The 22,465-nt window shown below is 40.3% G+C and overlaps 1 protein-coding gene across 2 annotated transcripts in view; it reads right to left on the reverse strand.

Annotated features, from left to right (window-relative positions):
• adamts2 (ADAM metallopeptidase with thrombospondin type 1 motif, 2) overlaps positions 1-22,465 on the reverse strand; it is an 89,436-nt gene that overhangs the window by 16,196 nt on the left and 50,775 nt on the right. The window contains exons 4-14 of one of the 2 annotated variants that reach the window (XM_017720281.2): positions 21,449-21,651; positions 14,619-14,702; positions 13,730-13,886; positions 10,123-10,228; positions 8,844-8,987; positions 7,157-7,289; positions 6,429-6,458; positions 5,822-5,935; positions 4,788-4,933; positions 3,160-3,335; positions 130-263 (exon numbers count right to left, since the gene is read on the reverse strand). In XM_017720281.2, coding sequence (XP_017575770.2) covers positions 130-263; positions 3,160-3,335; positions 4,788-4,933; positions 5,822-5,935; positions 6,429-6,458; positions 7,157-7,289; positions 8,844-8,987; positions 10,123-10,228; positions 13,730-13,886; positions 14,619-14,702; positions 21,449-21,651 — 1,427 coding nt within the window. The remainder of the gene's footprint in view (positions 1-129; positions 264-3,159; positions 3,336-4,787; positions 4,934-5,821; positions 5,936-6,428; positions 6,459-7,156; positions 7,290-8,843; positions 8,988-10,122; positions 10,229-13,729; positions 13,887-14,618; positions 14,703-21,448; positions 21,652-22,465) is intronic. The other variant, XM_017720282.2, reaches the window with a different exon arrangement.

Genomic DNA, 22,465 nt, shown 5'->3' on the forward strand with positions numbered 1-22,465 from the left:
TGTTAATTCAAGGGTTATAAGCTAGGGGTTACATAGACTAGTTGACTAATAAATCCACTAAATGGTGCTGTGGGCAGCAGGTCTATTATTTCAAAGAGGAAGCACTCCAGCGACAGACCCCCTTCTTACCTCACACTCTCCACGCACACACACACTGTGAGGGTCCTTATAGGAGCAGCGTGTGCCGTCATGCACCATCCTCTTCATGGACACCACGTCGCCCGTCTCTTTAGACTGGCAGTGCAGCTGGCATCTCTCCTCAGCTATCAGCCCCCACACAAAAACACAGAGAAGAAAGGACCTTAAAATACGGTGAAGTATCTTGTAGTTTAGCCAAGTAACTGTGGACAAAAATATAATATAATGATATTCTTGAACTTTTCATGTTATACAATGTCACAACATTTATTTTTTCTGACAACTGAAATGTCAGAACAGGCAAAAAAGAGCCAGTACTGCCACAATCGAAAAATAATTACAGATGACTTTTATTTACCATTCTACATACACATACTGAAAAACAATCCTTTTATTTGGAAAAGTCATTGAAATGGCAATGTAGAACAGAGTAGGGGTTAACTGGTGGAACGTAGTACAAATGCAGACTCAGCAAAGTATCCCAGCAGACCAAACCATGTTCTTGAAAACAATTCTATAGCAACCCTGATTGACGTATGTAAAAAAGCGGCCTGTTTTAATAACACACATACCGATCGACCAGTGCGCCTTTTTTGGAGAGAGTTCAAAACTAATGTGTCTCATATGTCCAGAGTGAGGGGTGCTGACAAATAAAACAAACGAAAGCTCAACCAGAGTGACTGTGCATTCCCAGAAGAGTGTGGAATCACATTAATAATAACTTTAATTATGTTTATGTTTAATTATGTTCTACATTTATTTTTTTTAATAATTTAATTTACCTTATGAAGTTTTTTTTGTTTTTTTCTTATCTTTTTTATTCTTTTTGCAAAATATAGCCAATAACCAATTAATTTAAGAATACTCATATATTATAAAATTATTATAAAAAGTGTGTTCAAAATAATGTAGTTTATCAAAATACATTTGGTACGTTTTACTTTATGCTATTGGGGGCCTAGACTAATCATTTATGGTTAAGCATTTAAAGGTAACCATTGTAGCCATTCTCTTATGTTAAGTCTGTTTATCCAGACTTTTGTAAGCAAGACAGCTGATGTAATTAATCAATTTGCAAATTTTAAGCACCCCTGGAATATGACATAAATCTAATGTAAACTGTAACTAATTATGCTTATATAACTATGTAATACAAATTGTAGGGAGACAACGTCACTCTTTGTCCACATACAATGGTCAGCAGACTCTAAAGAAAGATAATGACATCTTGTCCAGATTTCAAACAAGACACCAAATTAGCCTCATCTATATGAAGTCTATAGAGATGAAATTAGAAACCCTATTAAACTCAAATATACCACAAAATAGGCCATCTGAAAGAAAAATCATGACTATATTGAAGAAAATGACCTATGCCCCCATTTTCAGCAGTATCTGTGCAGTGAGAACAGCAGTGAGCAGCAGGAGTGAAAGGGTGTAAGCTATCCATGGGCTAATTGAAGTCCATCTAATGTAAGAGCAATATGTTTCTGGTGGAAAATTGGAGATGTCATTGCTGCATAATTGAATTTCCATGTGACTCTGCTCCCAAACACTGCAGCCCAGCATTCAGCTAATGCTTCCTATGTTCTCAAAGCTGGAGCCAAACGTTTTTCCAAGGTTCTACTCACTAGCTCCGCAAATCAGCTCCAAACCAATCACCCTCTCCTAAACTGGATTAACACTGACTCCACCAAATCAAACAATTATTAAAGTAATTACGCCATTGCCAGAGGGACAGAAAATCCAAGCACACATGGTCTCTATTCCAGCCATTTGTAGTGCTAGAACAGCAAAATATTGTTTTTTTTTCCTGCCAGAGTTCTCCTGCTTCTTTCCTCTTCTGGAATTCAGCTTCCATTGCCTTTGCCATTGCCCATATTATGTAACAAAGCAGTTATTACGGCTCAGTGTAAAAAAACTCACAGGAGGCCTCAAAGCGGATGCAGGAGGGAGCTGTAGCACCAGACCAGAATTTAAACCAAAAAGAGCCAACTGAGGTTGAAAATAACAGCTGTTGTGTGTGCCCCGAAAACCAGATACCTTAAACTGCGCTCTGACTTCTAGACTGCTGAGAACATATTCTCCAGAAAGGCATTCCAGTGCTGGAAAAAGACTGAAACCTGAAATGCTTCCAGCTGCAAAACTATTTCAAAAATAAAACTCATGATTTGTTTCTCAGCCCATACAGTACAATAAAAATATAAGAAGGTGCTGTAAATATGTCAACAGCAGACAAACAGCAAGCAGACTTCACTTCAGATCTACAGAAAGACATTCCATGGAGTTTATCTTATGTAGCAGTATCAGGCACAGCCTTATACTCCACTGATCTTCCATTTAAAATGCAACAGATCACACAGTACCATAGTCAAAATACAGTACTGTCAGAGACCACAGTTTCATTTATTTAACTTCCAAAAGAAAACAACAACAAAAAAACCCAAAAGACAGAAAACACAAAATAAAATTACACAGAAGCACCAACAACTTTCAGTCTTTCAGAGAAATCTGCAGGGATATTTCTCCACACCTACAAAGTTCAGTCTTAGAATTTGCATTTTCTGCTTCTCATGATCCAAGTAATCAAAAGACATTCACTGATGTTGAGATCTGGTCTCTGGAGTGGTCAGTCCATTGCTCTGAAAACACCAGCAGCTTATTTGTTTGTTTTGTTTTCTTTCGGCTTACTTTCTTTCAGATCTGAATTAATAGTAGAGCTTTTTATACTGTTTATCTGATGGTGACAGTATTGGTGCCTTCCCAGAACTTGCATCGTTGTTAGGATTCCCATTTTCTCTATATCTTTTAGTCAGTTTTTTAAATTCCAGTTTTGGCACTTTATTTTCTTTGACTTTCCCCTTATTCTACTTAAAGGCTTGATGGCAATTAAATAAATGAAGGATGGGTTAAAAAAACTTTTTATATGACAATATGCTAGCAATTTAATAGGCAGCGTATTACTTCAGAATGCAGTGTAATGTAAGGAAAACATATGAGTTCATTTGTATAATGACTCACGTTCAGGATGCTCATATGGCAGCCAGTGGTGCTTGGCCCCCTGGTGCTCGAAATGTGGGTCCCACATCTTGCACTGCTCCTCTCTGAAGTCTGCTTGGGCCTTGGCACACTCGTCAGTGTTACATAGCTGGAACTCATAGTTGTTTCCATAGCAGGTGCGCCCACCGTTGGCAGGGCTGAACAAGTGAAGGGTAAATTTTAAAACAGGTCAGGAAGAGGTAACATGTACAAAGTGCCCGGCTGTCAAAGAGGCTGTAATGTAAATAGGTGCTGCTCACTAGCAACCACTGACCCGGCAATGTTTTTAAGGTTTCAGTCTGTTAACTTCTGATCCTTCGTATCTTCATCACAACTATTACAATAAGTCACAATACACATTGAGTAGTAAGCTTAAACTGCTCCAAACTGCTTCACCTAGCTTTCAATAATATCTTTAATTAATGGGTCTGTTTACTTTCAACTTTGCATTAACTCAACATATTACAATAGAAAGCTGTTTTGCTAGTTTAGAGATGTAGAAATTGTTGGTTACATCTACCCTGGCCACCCAAGCTACACGTTGGGTTGGTGATAGCAGTTGGTACATTAAAACTAAACTAGTAAGGTTGGAGCTACTCCATTCTCTCTAACTTTAATTATTATTATTGTTAGCCTTTTGATCAAGTCTTACTGCGTCATACCTCTTACCAACAGTCTAATCCAAATTTCCCCCTATTTCAGTCACAATGATATGACAATATGACAATATTTAGCATTACCGCAATACATTACATAACAATGTGAGCAGTATGGGAAATGTTGAATAAAAAGTTTTTATAGTATTTTCTCAAATGTGGCAATAACAGGATTTGTGACCTACAGAAGATTTAATACTGTGATACATGTAGCGTATATTGTGAAAATGACTTAAATTATCGTGATATATGTTACCATATAATCCATTCCTAGTCAAAACGCACAATGAATAGATCAACTTTGGTAGCTTAAATACCTCTAAATTTAAAAATTAACAAGATGTCAATTTTGGTTACATTCACATTCAATTGTACTGTATGTAGCAATTGCAAGCTATCAACACCTGCCCACAGTGCGGCATTAAAACATGCTCATTTACTAAAAATATTCCTAAAAGCTTGGTGTAGCTTAGCTACACTTAGGTACTAATTGGGGCGGTTTACTCTACACTATTCATTATGTAGGTGTAGTAACTAGCAGGTTCTACATTTCTAAACTAGTAGTTTGAAGCTAAAACCTAAACATATTCAAAGTCAATAATATTTAATGTAACTGCTCGCTTCTATCTTCTATCAAAAGTATGACCTCATGTCTCTTTAGGCTGTTTATTTTGTTATTAAGATTTATTATTCCATAACTACTATGAATTATTCTGTAACTACTACCAAACAAATTTATATTTTTGTAGTTGTGAGAGTGAGGAATCAAACTATGGTTCCTTTTTCTAGCCCTTAGGTTTAAGTGGGACACCAACTTCCCAAACTTTCCTCTATTTTAGTTACAAAACACAGGGTTTAGTGTAGAGTAAGCTGCGCCAACAAATCCTGAGTGCTTCTTTGTGCAGGCTGAGTGCAAAAGCAGGTGACAGTATGGAAGAGTCCATTAAGGCTCACATGGGGTTGTCACATTGGCGGGTGCGGAAGCGGACACCTCCTCCGCAGGTGCGCGAGCAGGAGCCAAAATCAGTCCACTGGCCCCAGTGGCCATCCTGCCTCAGAATGTCTGGTGACAGCTTGATACAGTGACCCTTAAAGCAGTGCTGCAGGAGCAAGACAGAACGAGAGAGAGAGAGAGAGAGAGAGAGAGAGATGTACACTCCTATCTCTTATTGATGCGTAAGTATTGTAAGCATATGTGGCTACAAATACTGATTGTCAAAAGTGTGGGGACAAGCTGCCTTTCGAAACAGTAATGTTAGACTATCACTGATACTTTTCAGTTATGTAAGAAATATACCTGCAAATGTTTAGTTAAAGAGAAATTCCACTGATTTTTCATGAAGTCTGCATATGTCAATCATTATGATGTCTTCAAACTCATTCAGAATGGTTTGATGTCAAATGCGTTGTTCTAGAGAATCATAAGCAGGTGTTGTTCATAACGGAGGTGATATGAACCAGTGTCTGAAGAGTTTGATGCCTCTATAAACCACCTCGCAGAAAGGTATTATATGAAATGGTTATGAGTAAACTGCCTGATTACAGGGACATTATTTTAGCAGGTTCTGGCTTGAATCATAATTTTTCAGTAACTCTCGGTTATTTATATACTTACTTTGAATATATTTTGTAAGATAAAGTATCATCAAGGGGTCTTTCTTGGTATGAAGAGCCTAAATAATGATCTAACAGCTTTCTAATGGTTTTGAGTACTGATAAATGCTGACATCCCATCAAGGGATAAATATGGAGTATGGCTCTGTTCTGAAAATAGTGCTTTTGTCAGTTGATTCTTTACTTTTTGCAGTTTTTGGAAGGAACAAATACAGACTGCTATTCAATATATTAGGTTACTTTAAACTGACAAAGAACACTTGACAATGCTTTGAAAAGCTAGGTGTCCCCAGACATTTAACGGGCAGTAGAAAAAGTATAGCTGAAGAACAAGAACTTCAGTGGGTTTTATATTTTATTGCTGTGATTTGTACCTTTCCTGTGGCACATTTGGTGCCGTCAATTGGAGGGCCTTTCTTGGTCTTGCAGAAGAAAGGGTTCTCCGGGTGGCTGCACCACAGCTGCTTGCAGGGGTCGTAGGTGCTGTACTAAAAGAAACAGTCATGCTCGCATTCACACATGGCAGCTCACAGAGGCCAAGGCTACAGTATCACTAGTAAAGAAGAAAACAGAAATTTCCATGCAAACTGAAGGCAAGGCAAGTTTACACCCACGTTTCACATTCACTCACAGGGGGAGGAGGAGGATTACCTTCAGCCGGCTGAATAACTGACTGTTTGAAAACGACAATTAACCTTTATGAAAGGCTAGTAAGAAGTGACTTTGTCACTTTTTGAATTCCTGTGCTTGTGTACATGTTACTGAAGTACTGAAGAATGGTGGACAGAGGGGTGTAATGCTGTATGCTAACATAACAATATATGGCTATTTCAGTTGATACATATAAAGCACAGTTATTTCACATGGAGAACATAGAAAGAGTCAAAGGAATGATCATGAATACCAGAAAACATGACGAGTACTAGAAGAAGGTGCCGTACACATGAGGGACACCTCTCTGATCAAAGGCTGACCCCTTACCTGCTTCGCTGAGCGTGCCACCTTTTGCAGCTATGAAGACAGTTCGATAAGACAGTGAAGTCAAGTGTTCCAAAATCTCCACTTTACCAAGAAGCCTCAAACGAATGCTTCACTCAAAAAGTGCTAAAATTACTAACAATGAATCAGTCACACAAACAAAATAAAGCCAGAAATGATTCAAACAGCCATTCATTGTTAGCAATAGCAATTTTAGGTGAAGTATTCCTTTCAGGCAAACTCCACTTTTAGACTGGATTCAGTAATGAGCTGTGGAACATACTGCAGTAATACAGTTCCAGTCAAATGTTTAGACACATATACTCATGGACGTTTTCACATTTTAGAATGATGAAGAGCTGCCTGGGAAGCTTTTCCAACAACAAAATTGTTTTGAGGGATATAATTTGACCAGGTGTGCCCAAACATTTGCATACAATTAGTTTATTTATTTATTTTTTAGGGAAATGATTGAATACATAACCAACAACTTCTCTATTTATATTTATCTTACAAATAATGCATAAGCCTTTACATCAAACTGTATTTATGATTAGAAACTTGCTTTTGACTGCAACTGTACATCCATGCCACTATACAGCATAACTGCACGGTATGAGTGAATGATAAAAGGTGGTTATGACAAAATGAGATGGGGAGAGTTCAGTGTCTTAAAGTATGCAGATCAGTGTGTTCTGGCTGTTGGTCCCAGTGTGATGTGTTTCACTCACCGCCGTGCACATCATGTAGCCCATGCCAAAATCAAAGCGGCACTGCTCATTCATGGAGTAATGCAGGCCTGGCAGCTGTGGCAGAGACGGCCACTCATGGTCAAAGGGGTCATCACGAAGACAGTCGTAGGTGCTGCAGGAAAGATACCTTTAATTTGGGCTTTATAATGGATGAACAGGCCCCCAGGGTTTTACATGCTGTATCTGCCTTTAACAATAACAAAATGAATGTCTCATCCATGATACATTCACAAAACATGTCATCTGCGATACATGCAAATATTCATTAAATTAATCTTTAATTCGTTTACCTCTGCTATCAGAGGAGTTATGGGAGATTATTGCATCTTCATGTTGGCCAAAGTAAAATGTATAACCACGTAGAATCTGAGATTTCTGTGTGACACCATGTTTTCTACCACTGTATGAAAGATGCATGAGGCTTCCTTCATTGTGAGATGGACTAAGATGCTTTTAATGCAAACTTGCAAATATTTAAAGCACAATTCAAATAGGTCCTTATTATTGATTTAAAGATAAAACATGACTGATGTATAACTTATAAATCTGCCTGTTCAAAAAGACTGTTTGTGAGAACTAAATAAAATTGGTCAAGTTTTGTTAGATCACATTCTTTTCAACATATCAATAACAGAAAACGTAGATTAAACAGCAGAAAAAAACAAAAGCCACATTTTTGTTAACCGTTTTGCTAACCATATTTTCACATTAAATGTTTTCTTATTGTCAGAGATTCCCCAGTGTTCCCCAATGTGTGCCTGTTTCTGCCTCTGCATCAATGCTGTGTGTTTTTCTGCCATGTGCATCTGTGTATTTTTGTTTTGGTCCTTGTCTCTGCCCCGTTCCCACATTCCCATCAGTGTTCCCACCTGTGTGTGTTTTTACTTTCTCCTCCTTCTCCCAATCACCATTGTGTAATTTCCTTTTCTAGTCTTGCATATAGCCTGTGTTTGATTTCCCCTTTGTTAGTTTTGTGTAAGAGTCATGTAGTATGTTCTTCTGTATCCTCCTCAGTGTTTGTGCTTACATCCAGCCTTATCACTTGCCAAACATGACACTCACTAGTAGCGAGAATTCTAAATATTCAGTTGATACCACATTTATGCTTGTAAGTAAAAACTATTTTAATTATAATTCTGAATTTTGCTTTACAGAAAGAAATGTTATTTCCATTTCTGCCATGTTTTTGCCATTTTTTGACATGAAAAATTGTATAAAAATTGAAAAAAGATATAAGAACATTACAGTACAGAATAACAATAAAATATAAATGCATGTAACTGTGAAATTAAGAAATTATGTAATTACATTTAAATACATAGCTTCACTGTACAGCAGCACACCATTAATAACTTTAGACATCAATAATGCAATTCAAGAAAGTCAATAATTTACTCAAAGTCAAAGCGCTTGCTTTCTGGTCAAACTTTCTTTCATAAATCCTCATAAGAGAAGGTGATAAGTCTTTTTTATTGCCGTTTTCTCTATCCCCACCCATGTACTCAGACACGCCACCTGCTTTGTGGCTTCATAAAACTTAATAGTTACTTTGTAAAACTCCACTTAAGCTTTGACCATAATGCTGACACCTGGGAATTTTGCTCAGAGCTGTAAACTAATGGCAGTGCAGTGTGAACTTGGTGGGGGTGAAAGGAGGTCGGCTTACTTGAGATATCTACTGAGCTCCTGATGGCTGCAGCGGGACCAATGGAAGCGGTGGAAAGCCGCCTGCACAAGTGGAGCCATGATGCTGCCCATCGGGACCTCGTCACCACATTCGTTGCCCTGGCCATCGTGCTCCATCCCTAACCTGACCATTATACAACACACATAAATATGCATAGTTTGTACATGTTTACATACTCAACACACCTTTGCTCAGATTAAATTAAAGTAACAAAAAGCTTGATGAAAAATCGAATCCCAATTTTCTAAAAAACCTTTGCCTCAAACTAGATTGAGTGATCTCAAAAATGGGCAAAACTTCATTGGATAACGTCTGTTTGAGATGTGGAAATCTGAGGTAAAAGCATGAAAAATTTGTCATACAGTTTGCACAGTGGTAATTGCAAGGTGTAAGCTACATCAGCCTCATAGCTGCAATTTAAAACTAAAAAGTAGACTTCAGGAAACAAACTAAAGATAACAGGTATCAATATCAGGCTGATATCAGCAAAAAAAAACTGAAAAAATAAAACGAACCTGATCGAGAAAAAGCAAAGTGAAGTAAAGCAAATCACGCAGGGGTTCAACATAATCTTTTTCCCCCCACTTATCCAGTTGGGCAAGTTTGGATATGTAAGAGAAAGAAGTATCAAGTATGTAGTTCACCAAATCGATTGTCCACAGAAAAGTCAAAGCTTCAGTTTACCTGAACAAGCAAGTCATTTTAAATACTACTGACTTAGCATTTTACTTGTCCCAGGCAATCTTGCAATCGCTGGTTAAACTTACTTATAACATCAGTAACCATCTGATAATGTCACATGATAAGTGTAAGGGAGGAGTTGTAAGTCTGAGCATAGAATATAAACATTATATAAAAAAATTATGCTAAATAAATTTCATATTTTATCAGCTGATAATCAACGTTTAGAATTAGTATTGAAATAGAGGAAGTGGTATTGAATCACCTCTATGCAAAACATGTCTTGGCTGATTGTCTACACGTGGCGTCAGGAGAAAACTGTTTGCACTTAATTTTTTACTTTAAATTTACTAGGAGATGTTGATGGTTTACCACAGACTGATCTGCATGCTTTATATAATACTTGCATATTTGCAGAAATATTTGTATCTCCTGGAGCTTTCCTGAACTCACAAGCATAAAACGTTCTATCTGAAGCGGCATGCTGTTATGTTGTCTGCAGCTTCATGGTAAAAAGAATGGCTTTAAAGTGTGAGTTATATGTGTGGGTGGTCGGCTGGGATTTAGCATTTCTCACACATGTCCTGTCTCATGAGCCACCACAAAGGCAGAGGAGAAACCATCCTCATGATTCAGAGTGCAGCTCCTCACAGGATGACACATGCCAGTCACTGGAGCGTAACCTATACATACATACACGCAGACACAGACAACACAAACGCACAAAACAGACAAAACAATGGGAGAGAAAAAACCCAAAAACAGAGAGTGAGGAAAGTATTCACTACATACAGCTGTATACAGAAGTCTGAACAAACCCAGTTAAGTGAGAATAACTTGGAGAACTCATTTCATCTGTTAACATTCCAGGTTTATTTAATACAAAGGCTTATTATGAGCCTTATTATGTTTCCGGGGTCAACATTTCTGATTTGGGAAGTTCTGTGTAAAATTATTTCTGGTTTTGAGTTTTCATTCATTTCCATCTGATGATGAGCTCAGAAAGAAATGATTAATCATGATAAAAAGGAGCAAGGAGCCGACATTCAAAGTAATTTGAAACAGCACATATGTGTGCAACGCTCATTTTAACCCATCGGACATCTACGTTACACAGAAGGGAAAAACATGGGTGAAAAGGGGCCGCAGCACCATGTCGTCTCAGCTGGAGTCAACAAGCAAGGGAGTATGTGTATAGCAGACAGAGGGCTCGCCTCGGAGACTCTACTAATGAGGAGGATAGAGGATAGAGGAGGAAGAACAAGTCTATATATATATATATATGGTGGCTATGCAATTTGAGTTTGTCTCGGTGGCCGAGAGGGTCACCTCAATGTGAATTAAAATTGCAGAAAGGAAAACTCTGACTGTTGTGTGTGCTTATGTACCAAACAACAGGTCGGAGTAGTCAGCCTTCTTGGAGCAAGTGGGCGGGGTTCTGGAAAGGGTCCTGCAGACTCCATAGTCTTACTGGGAGACTTCAATGCTCATGTTGGCAGTGACTGGGAGACCTGAAGAGGCGTGACTGGGAAGAACGGCCTGCCTGATCTAAACCCAAATGGTGAATTGTTATTGGACTTCTGTGCCAGGCATGGATTGTCCATAACGAACACCAAGTTCGAACACAAGGATGTTCATAAGTGTACATGGTACCAGAGCTCCTTGGTCAATGATCGACTTTGTTGTTGTTTCATCTGACTTGGGATCATCATATGTTCTGGACACTCGGGTGAAGAGAGGTGCTGAGCTGTCAACTGATCACCATCTGGTGGTGAGTTAGATCAGATGCCAAGGAAGACTGATGGTCAGGCCTGGTAGGCCCAAGTGAATAGTGAGGGTGTTCTGGGAACAACTGTCGGAAGCCCCTCTTCTGACTTATTTTAACTCCCACCTCCGGCAGAGCTTTTCTCGTGTCCCAGAGGAGGTAGGGGATATGGAGTCTGAATGGATACTGTTCAAATCCTTCATCGTGGAAGCTGCCAGGTGTAGCTGTGGCCAAAAGCTTGTGGGAGACTGTCGGGTTGGTAACCCAAGAACCCCTTGGTGGAAACCAGTGGTGAGGGAGGCCATCAAGCTGAAGAAAGAGGCCTTTAGGGACTGGATGGCCCGAAGGACTCCTGACTAGACAGGTACCGACAGGCAAAAAAGGTGGCAGCCGTAACTGTGGCAGAAGCAAAATCCAGGGCATGGGAGGAGTTTGGTGACGCCATGGAAAAAAACTTTCGGTTGGCTTCAAGGAGGTTCTGGACAACTGTCCGGTGACTCAGGAGTGGTCGGTGTGGCTGCACCCAAGCTATATTCAGCAGGGGTTGAGAAACTCTGACTTCAAGTGAGGATATTGTCGGTTGGTGGAAGGAGCACTTTGAAGAACTCCTTAATCCAGCCTCCCTAGGAAAGTCTATCCCAAGGTGCTGGAAAGGAGACTTCGACCGATTGCTGAACCTCAGATTGAGGAGGAACAATGCGGATTACATCTCAGCCATGGAACAACAGACCAGCTTTTCACCCTCTCATGGATTGTTGAGGGGGTATGGGAGTTTGCCAACCCAGTCACTGTACTCCCAGAGTGAGAGCTGTGTTCGTATACTCGGCATTAATTCGGACCCTTTCAGTGTTAGTGTTAGACTCCAGCAGGGTTGTGCCCTGTCTCCTCTCCTGTTCGTGATTTTCATGGACAGGGTATCAAGGCATAGTTGGGTTGGGATAGTGTAGTGGGTAACACCTCTGCCTTCTATACTGTAGACTGGGGTTCAATCCTCACCTGGGTAAACTCCCTGCACTATACCAATAAGAGTCCTTGGGCAAGACTCCTAACACTGCCTTGGCCTCCCTGTGTAAAATGATGAAACTGTAAGTCGCTCTGGATAAGAGCGTCAGCCAAATGCTGTAAATGCATAGCTGAAGTCAGGAGGGCATTATGTGTGAAGACCAGAGGATGGCATCTCTGCTATTTGCAGACAATGTTGCTCTTTTGGCTGGATCACATGGATGCCTACAGTGCTCACTCGAGCAGTTTGCAGCGGATTGTGAAGCGGTTGGTATGCAGATCAGCACCTTCAAATCTGAGTCCATGGTCTTAGCATGGAAAAGGATGGCATGCCCACTCCAGGTAAGGGGAAAGGACTTGCCCCAGGTGGAGGAGTTTAAGTATCTCAGGGTCTTGTTCACGAGTGATGGGAAGAGGGATCGTGAGATCGGCCGCAGGCTGGGACAGGCAGCAGCAGTAATGCGGTCATTGCACTGGACTGTAGTCATGAAGAGGGAGCTGGGCCATAAGGCGAAGCTCTCTGTTTACCGGTCAGCCTACATCCCGACCCTTACCTATGGTCATGAGCTGTGGGTAATGACCGAAAGAATGAGATCATGAATACAAGTGGCGGAAATGAGCTTTCTTTACAGAGTGGCGGGCTATACTCTATTCGATAGGGTGAGGAGCTCAGACATCCGGGAGGAGCTCAGAGTAGAGCTGCTACTCCTCCGCATTGAGAGGAGGTGGTTCGGGCATTTAATCCGGATGCCCCCTGGACACTGTTTATTTACTTCTTAAACAGACACATATTTAAAGATCTCTAAATGCTGAAACTACCTAACATTACTCATCTGTCTCTGACATTAAGTAAGGTAGCTAGCATTAACTAGCTAACTACAACACTGGGAACCAGCTAAAGATTTACCTTCATAATCAAAAACAAACAGCTTAAAAAAGAATTTATATCCCTTATTGAGTTTTACATGTTTGGTGCTTGATAGCTCTTCCACAATTCTGACCACATTGCCCTGCCTAAAGCATGGGAGTTCAGCCAAAGATGATGAATAATGAAATGCAGCCGTATTCATAGCAGAGTGGCGCAGAAGCTGGAAACAGGTTTACACATAACCTCCACTAGAACTTGACCCCTCCTCTGTGCGTGAAAAAGGCCTATTGAGTAACCACAGGGACTTCAATGCAAACTAATGGAGCCCTTCATAGGTTATAAAAGTGTATAACAAAACTTTGATGTCTGACCTGATGTTTTTTACTTTTTTACACATTTTTACCCTTGATATTGTATGAACATTGCATTGACCAATAGAAATGGTTCAAAATGACCTGGAATGATAACAAGGTACAAGGTTTTATATAATAGTAACAATATGCTTATTATACTGTTAGACTGTGTGTTCTATATTAAGCAGTGCTGTACCCTGCATGCCAGTAGGCCCAAACTCTCGTCTTGTGAGGAAGATAGCATGATCGTGGTACTCTGCATCATTCTCGTCCTCTTTCTGCTGCAGGAAGGCCCATCGACAAACATTCTCCAGACTCTGAGAAGGGTTGCCCAGCTCAATCAGACCTATAGACTTACAAAACAAGAGATGAAAACAAATATAACCTAGATTAGAACCAGAGCATTACATTCACAGTTACCTCCTTTAACGACAGACATAGAGCTGGGCAATATGACAATATACATCGTTACAGTGATAACCTATGTCACAGCACAATATAACATGCTTTTTGTGAGCATATTGTGGATATCGTCAGTACTGAGAATGCTAACCAACTGCATGTTTCATTATAAAGAGTGCAAAATTAGTGCCATTTAACTGGATTTAGTGCAACACAGAATGCAAAATATTTTTGATAGTATTTTTCAAAATGTAGCAGTACTAGTTCTTTTTTCTCTGTTACAATTGATCAGATGTGTGACAAAATAAACACTGCATCATATTGTTTAACATGAACATTTTTGAAGTATTGCAATAGTATATTTTTGCCATATTGCTCACCCCTATGCAGATATTACTGACAACAACCTCACAAGAATTTTGTAGGAATAATGAGCCTATTTAGTTAGATTTCATGCAAATGAAGGGGTAAGAATGGCTATAACTGTAAAACAAGTCAACTCTTCTCCAGTTGACTTGTGCACTTGAGCAAATCCTTATATGCAACTGCTGAGCTTGATAGTGGCCTGTGATGTATGTCACTTTCTTATTTACATCTAAAACCGTTCTTCACTACAGGGAATGACTGCACTTGTATTGTGAAGATACTGTAAAAAGCTGACCATATTTTTAAAGTGGTGTTACCTTGGGAGAGCAAAGCATCATGATTCGCACCAATACTACGTTGATATGAGCGCCCAGTGAACCATCCTGATAGATCTCATTCACCTGTGGGCAAAGATATAGACAGCCTTAGTTTAGCAAAAGTCACATATTTCTCTCCCTTTCCAAGCAAAGCTGATTAGCTAGGAATTGCAATGGAGCTACAAGGCTAGGGAATGTTAAAAAACTTCTGCAGCACTGCTGTGTCTGATCCATTCATACCAGTGCAACACACTATGTTAAGTAGAGCTGATAAACTGGACAATGAATCTAGATACAAGGAGTGGTTTTAATGTTATGGCTGATTGGTGTATATGCATGTTCTCAGCAAAGCCATTTTAGATGGTGCTAGTATTGGCATTGATACTGATGCGCAATGACAAAACTATGGTGTAATTTTATATTATAATTATTTTTCACTCATAGCTTATTGAAACGAGAAATTCTGTTGATAGTGCAGAATTGAAACATACAATCTATACCACATTTGCGTTTGCATTACGACTGACCCCTCCCAGACATCCATATGCTTGTGTTTACTCCCCAGTCGTCTATGTGCTTCCTTGTTTTGAATTCTTTGTCATGCCCCCTTGTTTTCTTGAGTCCACCCCTGATTGGTTTCACCTGTTTTCCACCTGTGTCGTGTTTTCTGTCATTATCCCTGTTTGTATTTAAGCCCTGTGTTTGCCCCTATGTTTATTGGTCTTTGCATTATTTGTACTGTTCGAAGTGTATTGTTTGGATTTGGTGTTTGTTTCGTGATGTCCATCCCTCGTGCTCTCCATGTTGGCTCTCTGACCATGGACTGTTGTACCGTTTCGACCCTGATTGTGGATTTGCCCCAAATAATTCTTGCTTTTCTCAGGATGTGCATACACCTCATCGCTCCCTAATGTTACAGAAAGACCAAGGACGCAGCGAGAAAGCAAGGCTCCGGCATGTGGTTGTTCCGTTGGGACGAAACCCCAGCTGTTTCTGTTCAGCTCGAGTTAACTATGTCTCAACGCCACCAAGCCGGAAACAGCAAATCCCCTGGCGCTGAGGGTACATGAGCGTCTCGTCGTTCCTGTAAAAAGGCGATGGACCATCCCATCTTCTATATTGACGATGAGAGCTCAGGTAAGTGCCTTGGGTCTGCCCGTCTTGAGCAACGCTGCAGGGAGGAGCGACCTGTAGGGCAAGACGAGGCTAGACAGAGGGAACATTCAGAAAACCCTTGCTGGGCACTCGGCTCGCTCCTCATCCTCCCTTTCGGCCTTTGTTTCGTCCTCCGTCTGTTTCTGTGCCAGTGCCTTTGGTTCCTATTCCACGTTCTCCTGTGTCTGCTCCTGTTTCTGTGTCTGTGCCCTTGGCTTCTGTTCCCGTTCCTGCTTCTATTCCCATTTCTGTGCCTGTTCCGTCTTCTGTTCTTCCCGTGTCCCATGTCCTGTCCCTGCTCGTTTCGCCCCGGCTCCTGTCCCTGTTTAGTTTGGTTCTGTACCTGTTTTTGGTCCCTTGTGTCTGTTGCATGCCTTTGGGGGGCGGGGTGGGGTACTGTCACGATTGGCCCCTCCCAGACATCCATGTGCTTGTGTTTACTCCCCAGTCGTCCACGTGCTTCCTTGTTTTGAATTCTTTGTCATGCCCCCTTGTTTACTTGAGTCCACCCCTGATTGGTTTCACCTGTTTTCCACCTGTGTCGTGTTTTCTGTCATTATCCCTGTTTGTATTTAAGCCCTGTGTTTGCCCCTATGTTTATTGGTCTTTGCATTTTTTGTACTGTTCGAAGTGCATTGTTTGGATTCAGTGTTTGTTTCGTGATGTCCGTCCCTCGTGCTCTCCATGTTGGCTCTCTGACCCTGGACCATGGACGTGTTCGACCCTGATTGTGAATTTGCCCCAAATAATTGCTCACTTTTTCCAACCGTGCGTTCGCCTCATCGCTCCCCAACGTTACAGTTGTGAGTAGAAGATGAGACAGATCTTCAATCTGAAAAAGTTACGTTGTGCCTTTTGATGTAGAGAAAGAAACTGTGCCTGTTATAGTAAGACATAAAATTAAATAGAAAATCATCAGACAATTAAAATAATGAACTGTTTTGTGCAGTTAATCACAATTAATTACATCTGTCATATTTGCCTAACTGCGACCCTATCTGGACTAAGCGCTTAACAATGACAATGATGATGATGATATTTGCCCAAATTTAAGATTTTTATAAACTATGATAAAAGCAGCAGAATTTGTTTAGCTATATCAGTGAACAACTAATGGCTAAAGACTTTACCCCAAGAAACTGGCTGTTCCTTCTGTGCATTTCTAATGTTCACACCATAAGAACTTGGACTAACCTTAACTCAGACTGTGACTGAATACATTGCAGGAGATGAGGGAATGCCTGACTGATCCAACCAGGTAAAAGGAATTATGTTTTGCAAAGTTTGTGTGTTGTGTTATCTGGCTTTTTGTGGTACAACATTGTAACCAATACCTTAGGAAGAATTTCAACCAGTATATCATAAGCTACTAGTGCCTTCACATGGGAATACTGCTGATTTTGCAATGAGCATTTTTTCACTACTGCATGGCTCAAATATGAAATAATCCCACACCACTGATATGTTCCTTGCTTCAAATTAAGCTCCATCTACTGGCATGCATGTAGTGCACAGGTGCATCAGAAATTGCTTCAAGGTATCATGCCAGTATTGAACAATGGTGCTAGTATTGGCATTGATACTGATGCGCTATTGGCGCAAAACTAGATTACATTTAGTGAAAGAGGCATAATGGGACAAAGCATGAGAAGTCTCTACGTATGATAACCAATTTGAAAACATACATATAATTACAACTCCCCTGTAACAGGCCAACAGGCAGCACCCCTCTTGGGGTCTCAAGACAGCCATCTGTGCACAGTCCTCTGTGAACGTTTGCCTGTAGGAGAGATACCATTTCTGTCCCGCTCACACCTGACCCTGTCTCATTCCCCATTTACATAGCCCATGATGGGGAGGAAACCTGAGAAGGGAGCAGGACCTCTGCCAAAATGCCTGGTGTGTGTGTGCATGGGTGTGTATGTGAGAGAAAACTAACTGAAGCCCTATGAACACACACACAAACACATACACACACATAGACTGACAGATGGATGGCAGTTCAACCAGAGGCTGTTTAAGAATCCGAGTGCAAGCTGAAAGAGGGGAAAAAAGAGACAGACTGACAGAAGAAAGAAGGAAAAAAAGAGAAGATTGCAGAGTATAATAATGCAACACGGTGCATCTGTGTCCCTGAGAATCAAGCTGAGGTTAACTGACACCCTCCTTGGAGCTATATAGGAGCAATTAATTCACCTACGTAACAGTGATGGCAAATAGTAGCCTTTTTAGATTAAATTAGGCAGCTATAGGTAGACAGTTGAGTTGAGGCGGCACAATATATTGTTAATCATAATTGTGCCATCAGCCATTGCAATAGTGATACATGCGAAGATTGTGAGATGGAAATGAGCTTCTAACTAATCACTGAATGTTTTCTTTTGCGCAGTAACCATTCTGACGGATCACAAATGTTACGTGGATGGTGAGATGAATCAAGGCGTTCGCATAATCCAACAAACAACATTGTTGTCACAAGAAAACTAACACTTTACTTGATCTCTGCTACACAACATTGACACAACAATGTAAATAACACGTCATGGCAGAATTTCTAAGAGAAAGTAAGTTAACAAATCTTCTAGAGAGAACCAACATAAACACAGCATTTTTCTGCCAATTTTAGTTCTGTTTATTTGCTGGGGTAGAAAAAAAGAAATATAATAAAATATAAATAAATAATTCACAGATAAAATATAAAATGCTCCACAACTTTTGCACAGGACAAAATTTAAGATTATTTCCCCAATATGTTAAATTTGCAGATAAACAGTACACAGGCAAATTCTCTGTATGTGTTATTGTTATTTTCACTTCAAAAAACACATCATTTGCATACAACAATGACCAAAAGATGATTTTTACATGCTACATGTTTCACTGAGTTTACGTGGTCTGCTGTTTTGTGACTGAACTGTTGTTGCTTTTGGATGCAATTTCATAATTAGCACTTACAGTTGACCAGGGCAGATCTAGCAGGGCAGAAATCTTACAAGCTTGATTTGTGGCAAAGGTGATATCCTATGAAAGTACCATGTTTAAAGTCACTGAGCTCATCAGTATGACACATTTTACCACCAGCGCTTGTCGGTGGAGAACTGTGTGCTTGAATTTATACACCTGTTAGCAGTGGCTGTCCTAAAACACCTGAACTCAATGATCGGGGGTATGGAGGGGTGTCCACATACTTTTGGCTTTACAGCATATACTGTAATCTCAATATCGAGTAATACAATCATAAATACGTAATTTATCCATATTGTGCCATCTTAACCAGAATATTGAACTACTTCCCTCTAAGCACTCCCATTACATTGCTAGATTAATTTCCGTGTGAACTTTGAATAAATTTATTCAATATTTGGGAATACCCGGGTTTTATCTGAGTGAATGTTCGACTCATATTCGTTAATATTTATCAGAAAAAAATACTGCAATATGACTCTTCAGCAATATTGCTCAGCTCTACTGCAAATTGGACTAAATTAGTCAGCTGAATGCTATAATTAGTGCTAGCCCTCATTAGAGCAAACAGAGAGGTATTGGGTTGCAACTGTGGCGATTAGAGCTTGATGATGAGTCTAATAAGCAGGAGGATCACTCTTTCCTGTTTATCACCTTAGTTACTCACTCATTAAAGTTGCCTGGCAACCTTGAGAACGAGATGAGATGTCCATGAGAAAACCCTGCTGACCTCCGTCTGGACCATAAGGCCATCCATTACTGGCCTGCTATTGTCTCTCTCTCTCTCTTTTATACACACACACACACACACACACACACACACACACACACACGCACGCACACACACTCACACACACATACCCTGCAGGCCGTGTAACAGCTTCTTAACTTAACACATAAGTGAAAATTATCAGCAACGTTCCACACTCCCTCTCATTATTGCTGATTCTTCCTCTGTTCGTCCTCTCACGCTGTCTGTCTCTGACGTGGACACACACACACAGTGTTAACAACCAGAGCATAGGCCCCTCATTAGAGCAGGTCTGTGACTGGCCCTCTGCTGGACCCTGCCCGTGTTCTATTAGTCCAGTTCCCAGCGTGCTGCCGAGCAGGTAAGCTAATTGACGAGCGGGAGGCCAAAGTGCCAGAAAATCATTAGGATCAAATTAATAATGCACCAAGGTCTTCCACCGGAGCTTGTCTTCTGCTAGGCAACCAAACAGCAGCACAAACAAAAATGAGGCATGCGCGCCCCAGACGAGATAAAGAATGGACTGAGAAGGAAGGATGGGGAACAAGAAGGAAGACTGAAAAGGGGACTAAATGTACACATTTAAAAATCAAGTAGATCTGCAGGTAACCAAAAGTGTTTCCTCTGTGACTTTCCTCCATAGAATCCCTTTTAGGACCTTTATTTTTAAGACTGTAGGGTTTTTGGATGGAGAGATTGCAGGAAATAAACAAAAATCAAAGAAAAATGAGGCATGATTAGCAGAGACGATTCTCATGATGGACTGAGAAGAAAGGTAGAACCGAAGAACACAAAGATTAGTAAAAAGGGCTAAATGTCAGGTTTTTGGAGGTGGACAGGGCTGATGGGGTGAATGCAGAATGATCTGAACAGGACTTGAGCTTCTGCAAAGCTACAAAAAAAAAAAAATAAGGTTTTACCACAACAGCCTGGAAATGTAGACTGCTTCCTAGTTTAACTGAATGCATGGATAGTTCATCACAAGTCCAGTCTTGCCCATAGATCCAAAGGCACATCAATCCTTCAGGTGAAAAACCTTGTTAGGGACGCGGATGGAATTTCCACTTTGTGAGCAGCTGTCAGGGAGATGGATGGATATTTGACAACATTCTCTCTCATAGAGCTGTGAAAAAACACTGTCACACTCCAGCTGATCCCCCACATTTACCTCAGGTTACACAGAGGCCAAGTTCAATGCTAGATGTCAATCTTGAAATCCTATAACATCATGTGGTAGATTAAAGAGCATAAGATGTTGTAGCTAGTTTTCAATTGCTACAGTAGCTTGTTAAAACTTGCCCTGGGAGTCTTCTAGACCAGCAGGTGTGAAAGATAATTCTAGAACTCCTGCCCTGATATATTCCCTTCCAGAGTGAAATTCAGAGGTGGCAGAAAACAGCAAGTCATGAAGATGAAGAATATTGCTTGAAAACAGATCTGAGAAGAGGAACTTTGAGCCTATTGACACTTGTCATTTCAGGGATCCAGGATGTCCAGATCCATAGTCCACATACACCTTTTTACAAAAACGAAAAAAATCTGATTTGCATCAAAGCTGCAACACACATCAGAGCTACATACAAATCCAAGAAACTGTCTTCCAGAACTTTCTGAGACAATCCTGTGCCAGAATTTTGTTTTATGCAGTTATGCATTTCATAAGAACTAAAAGGAAGGAAACTTGCTTATGAAGCAAAAGGTGACAGTATACAGTTGCTTTTTTTTCATCTATGATTGATTTTCACTAAAAACGTAGTTCCGTCTCAGAGGAGTACAGATACATTTACACATAGCTCAGCTGTACCTCAAATCACCTCTTGAAGTTGTCAGAATGATCTGATATTTCTTTGTTGCATTTACACTATTTTAACAATCAGTTAACAATCCATGAGGTAGCTCAAAGTAAACAGGCTCAGGAACACAAAGCGTTTTTCTACATGTGGAGGTTTGGAGTACTTACTATGTTCATAAGTGTCAGCAGGTATTTCTGGATGTGCTCTCGGCCATGGAACTGAACCACTGAGCAGTCAACTCCCAGGAGCACTTCAATGTTGAAGATCTCGTCTTGGTGTGATTGTCTTTTGGAACGTCTGCTGCTGTTCACTTTCTGTTCAAACCCTCTGGAGAGAGCCTCCAATCCAGCCAGGCCACCCAGCGCTGAAACTGCAGAAACAACATTCACCATCTGAAACCATAACCTGGAATTTATGTATGAGGTAACATTCACATTACACATTACTTGGTTGAAGGTCTGCTGTGACAACGCAAAATATTAAAAAAATCAGATCTGAGCATCTTTATTAGGTGATATACCTAAAGAAAAATGAAATGGAAATTCATTTTATATATCACACCATCCACATATCACTGTCATCATCGTCCACTGTTGGCTAATGATGACATATTCCGTGTACTTGGGTCCTCAAATGTCAGAAGTCTGTTAAGGAGCTTGGAATGTTTGTCCAAACCCAGGTCAGGTTTAGATCATGTTGGAGTTCTCACAGGCCTTTCACGCTTAACAGATTTAACACTGCATTTCTCTTGCTAAAGCTTTCACCTTACCTTTTTCTTCCTAACTTTCACTAAAACATTTTTAATCTGGTACGCTGGAACCACTAACTCGCGTTTTTAACAGAATTATTAGCGTGGTGGGCCACGTGTCCTAGGCATATGAGAAAATAAAACAAAAAAAGAAACAGCCAATCAGATCAGGACAGTACAGCTCAGAGCACGAAATTTACTATTTATTTGTTTGGTGACTTTTATGCTATGTTTTCAATGTATCATACAGTCCTTTGCAAATACTTAGAACCCCTGGTCAAATTAGATGTGAAAATAAGACTCTTTTACACACCTACACATCTTTTATACGACTGTATGAAACATCCTATATGATGGAATAAAGCTTCAGCATTAAACAGGTGAATGCTCACATCAGAATAGTTTATCCAGACTAAAAAACATTTTATGTTTGAAA

This window comes from Pygocentrus nattereri, chromosome 16, assembly GCF_015220715.1.
Source record: "Pygocentrus nattereri isolate fPygNat1 chromosome 16, fPygNat1.pri, whole genome shotgun sequence".
In the NCBI taxonomy this organism is placed as follows: domain Eukaryota; kingdom Metazoa; phylum Chordata; class Actinopteri; order Characiformes; family Serrasalmidae; genus Pygocentrus; species Pygocentrus nattereri.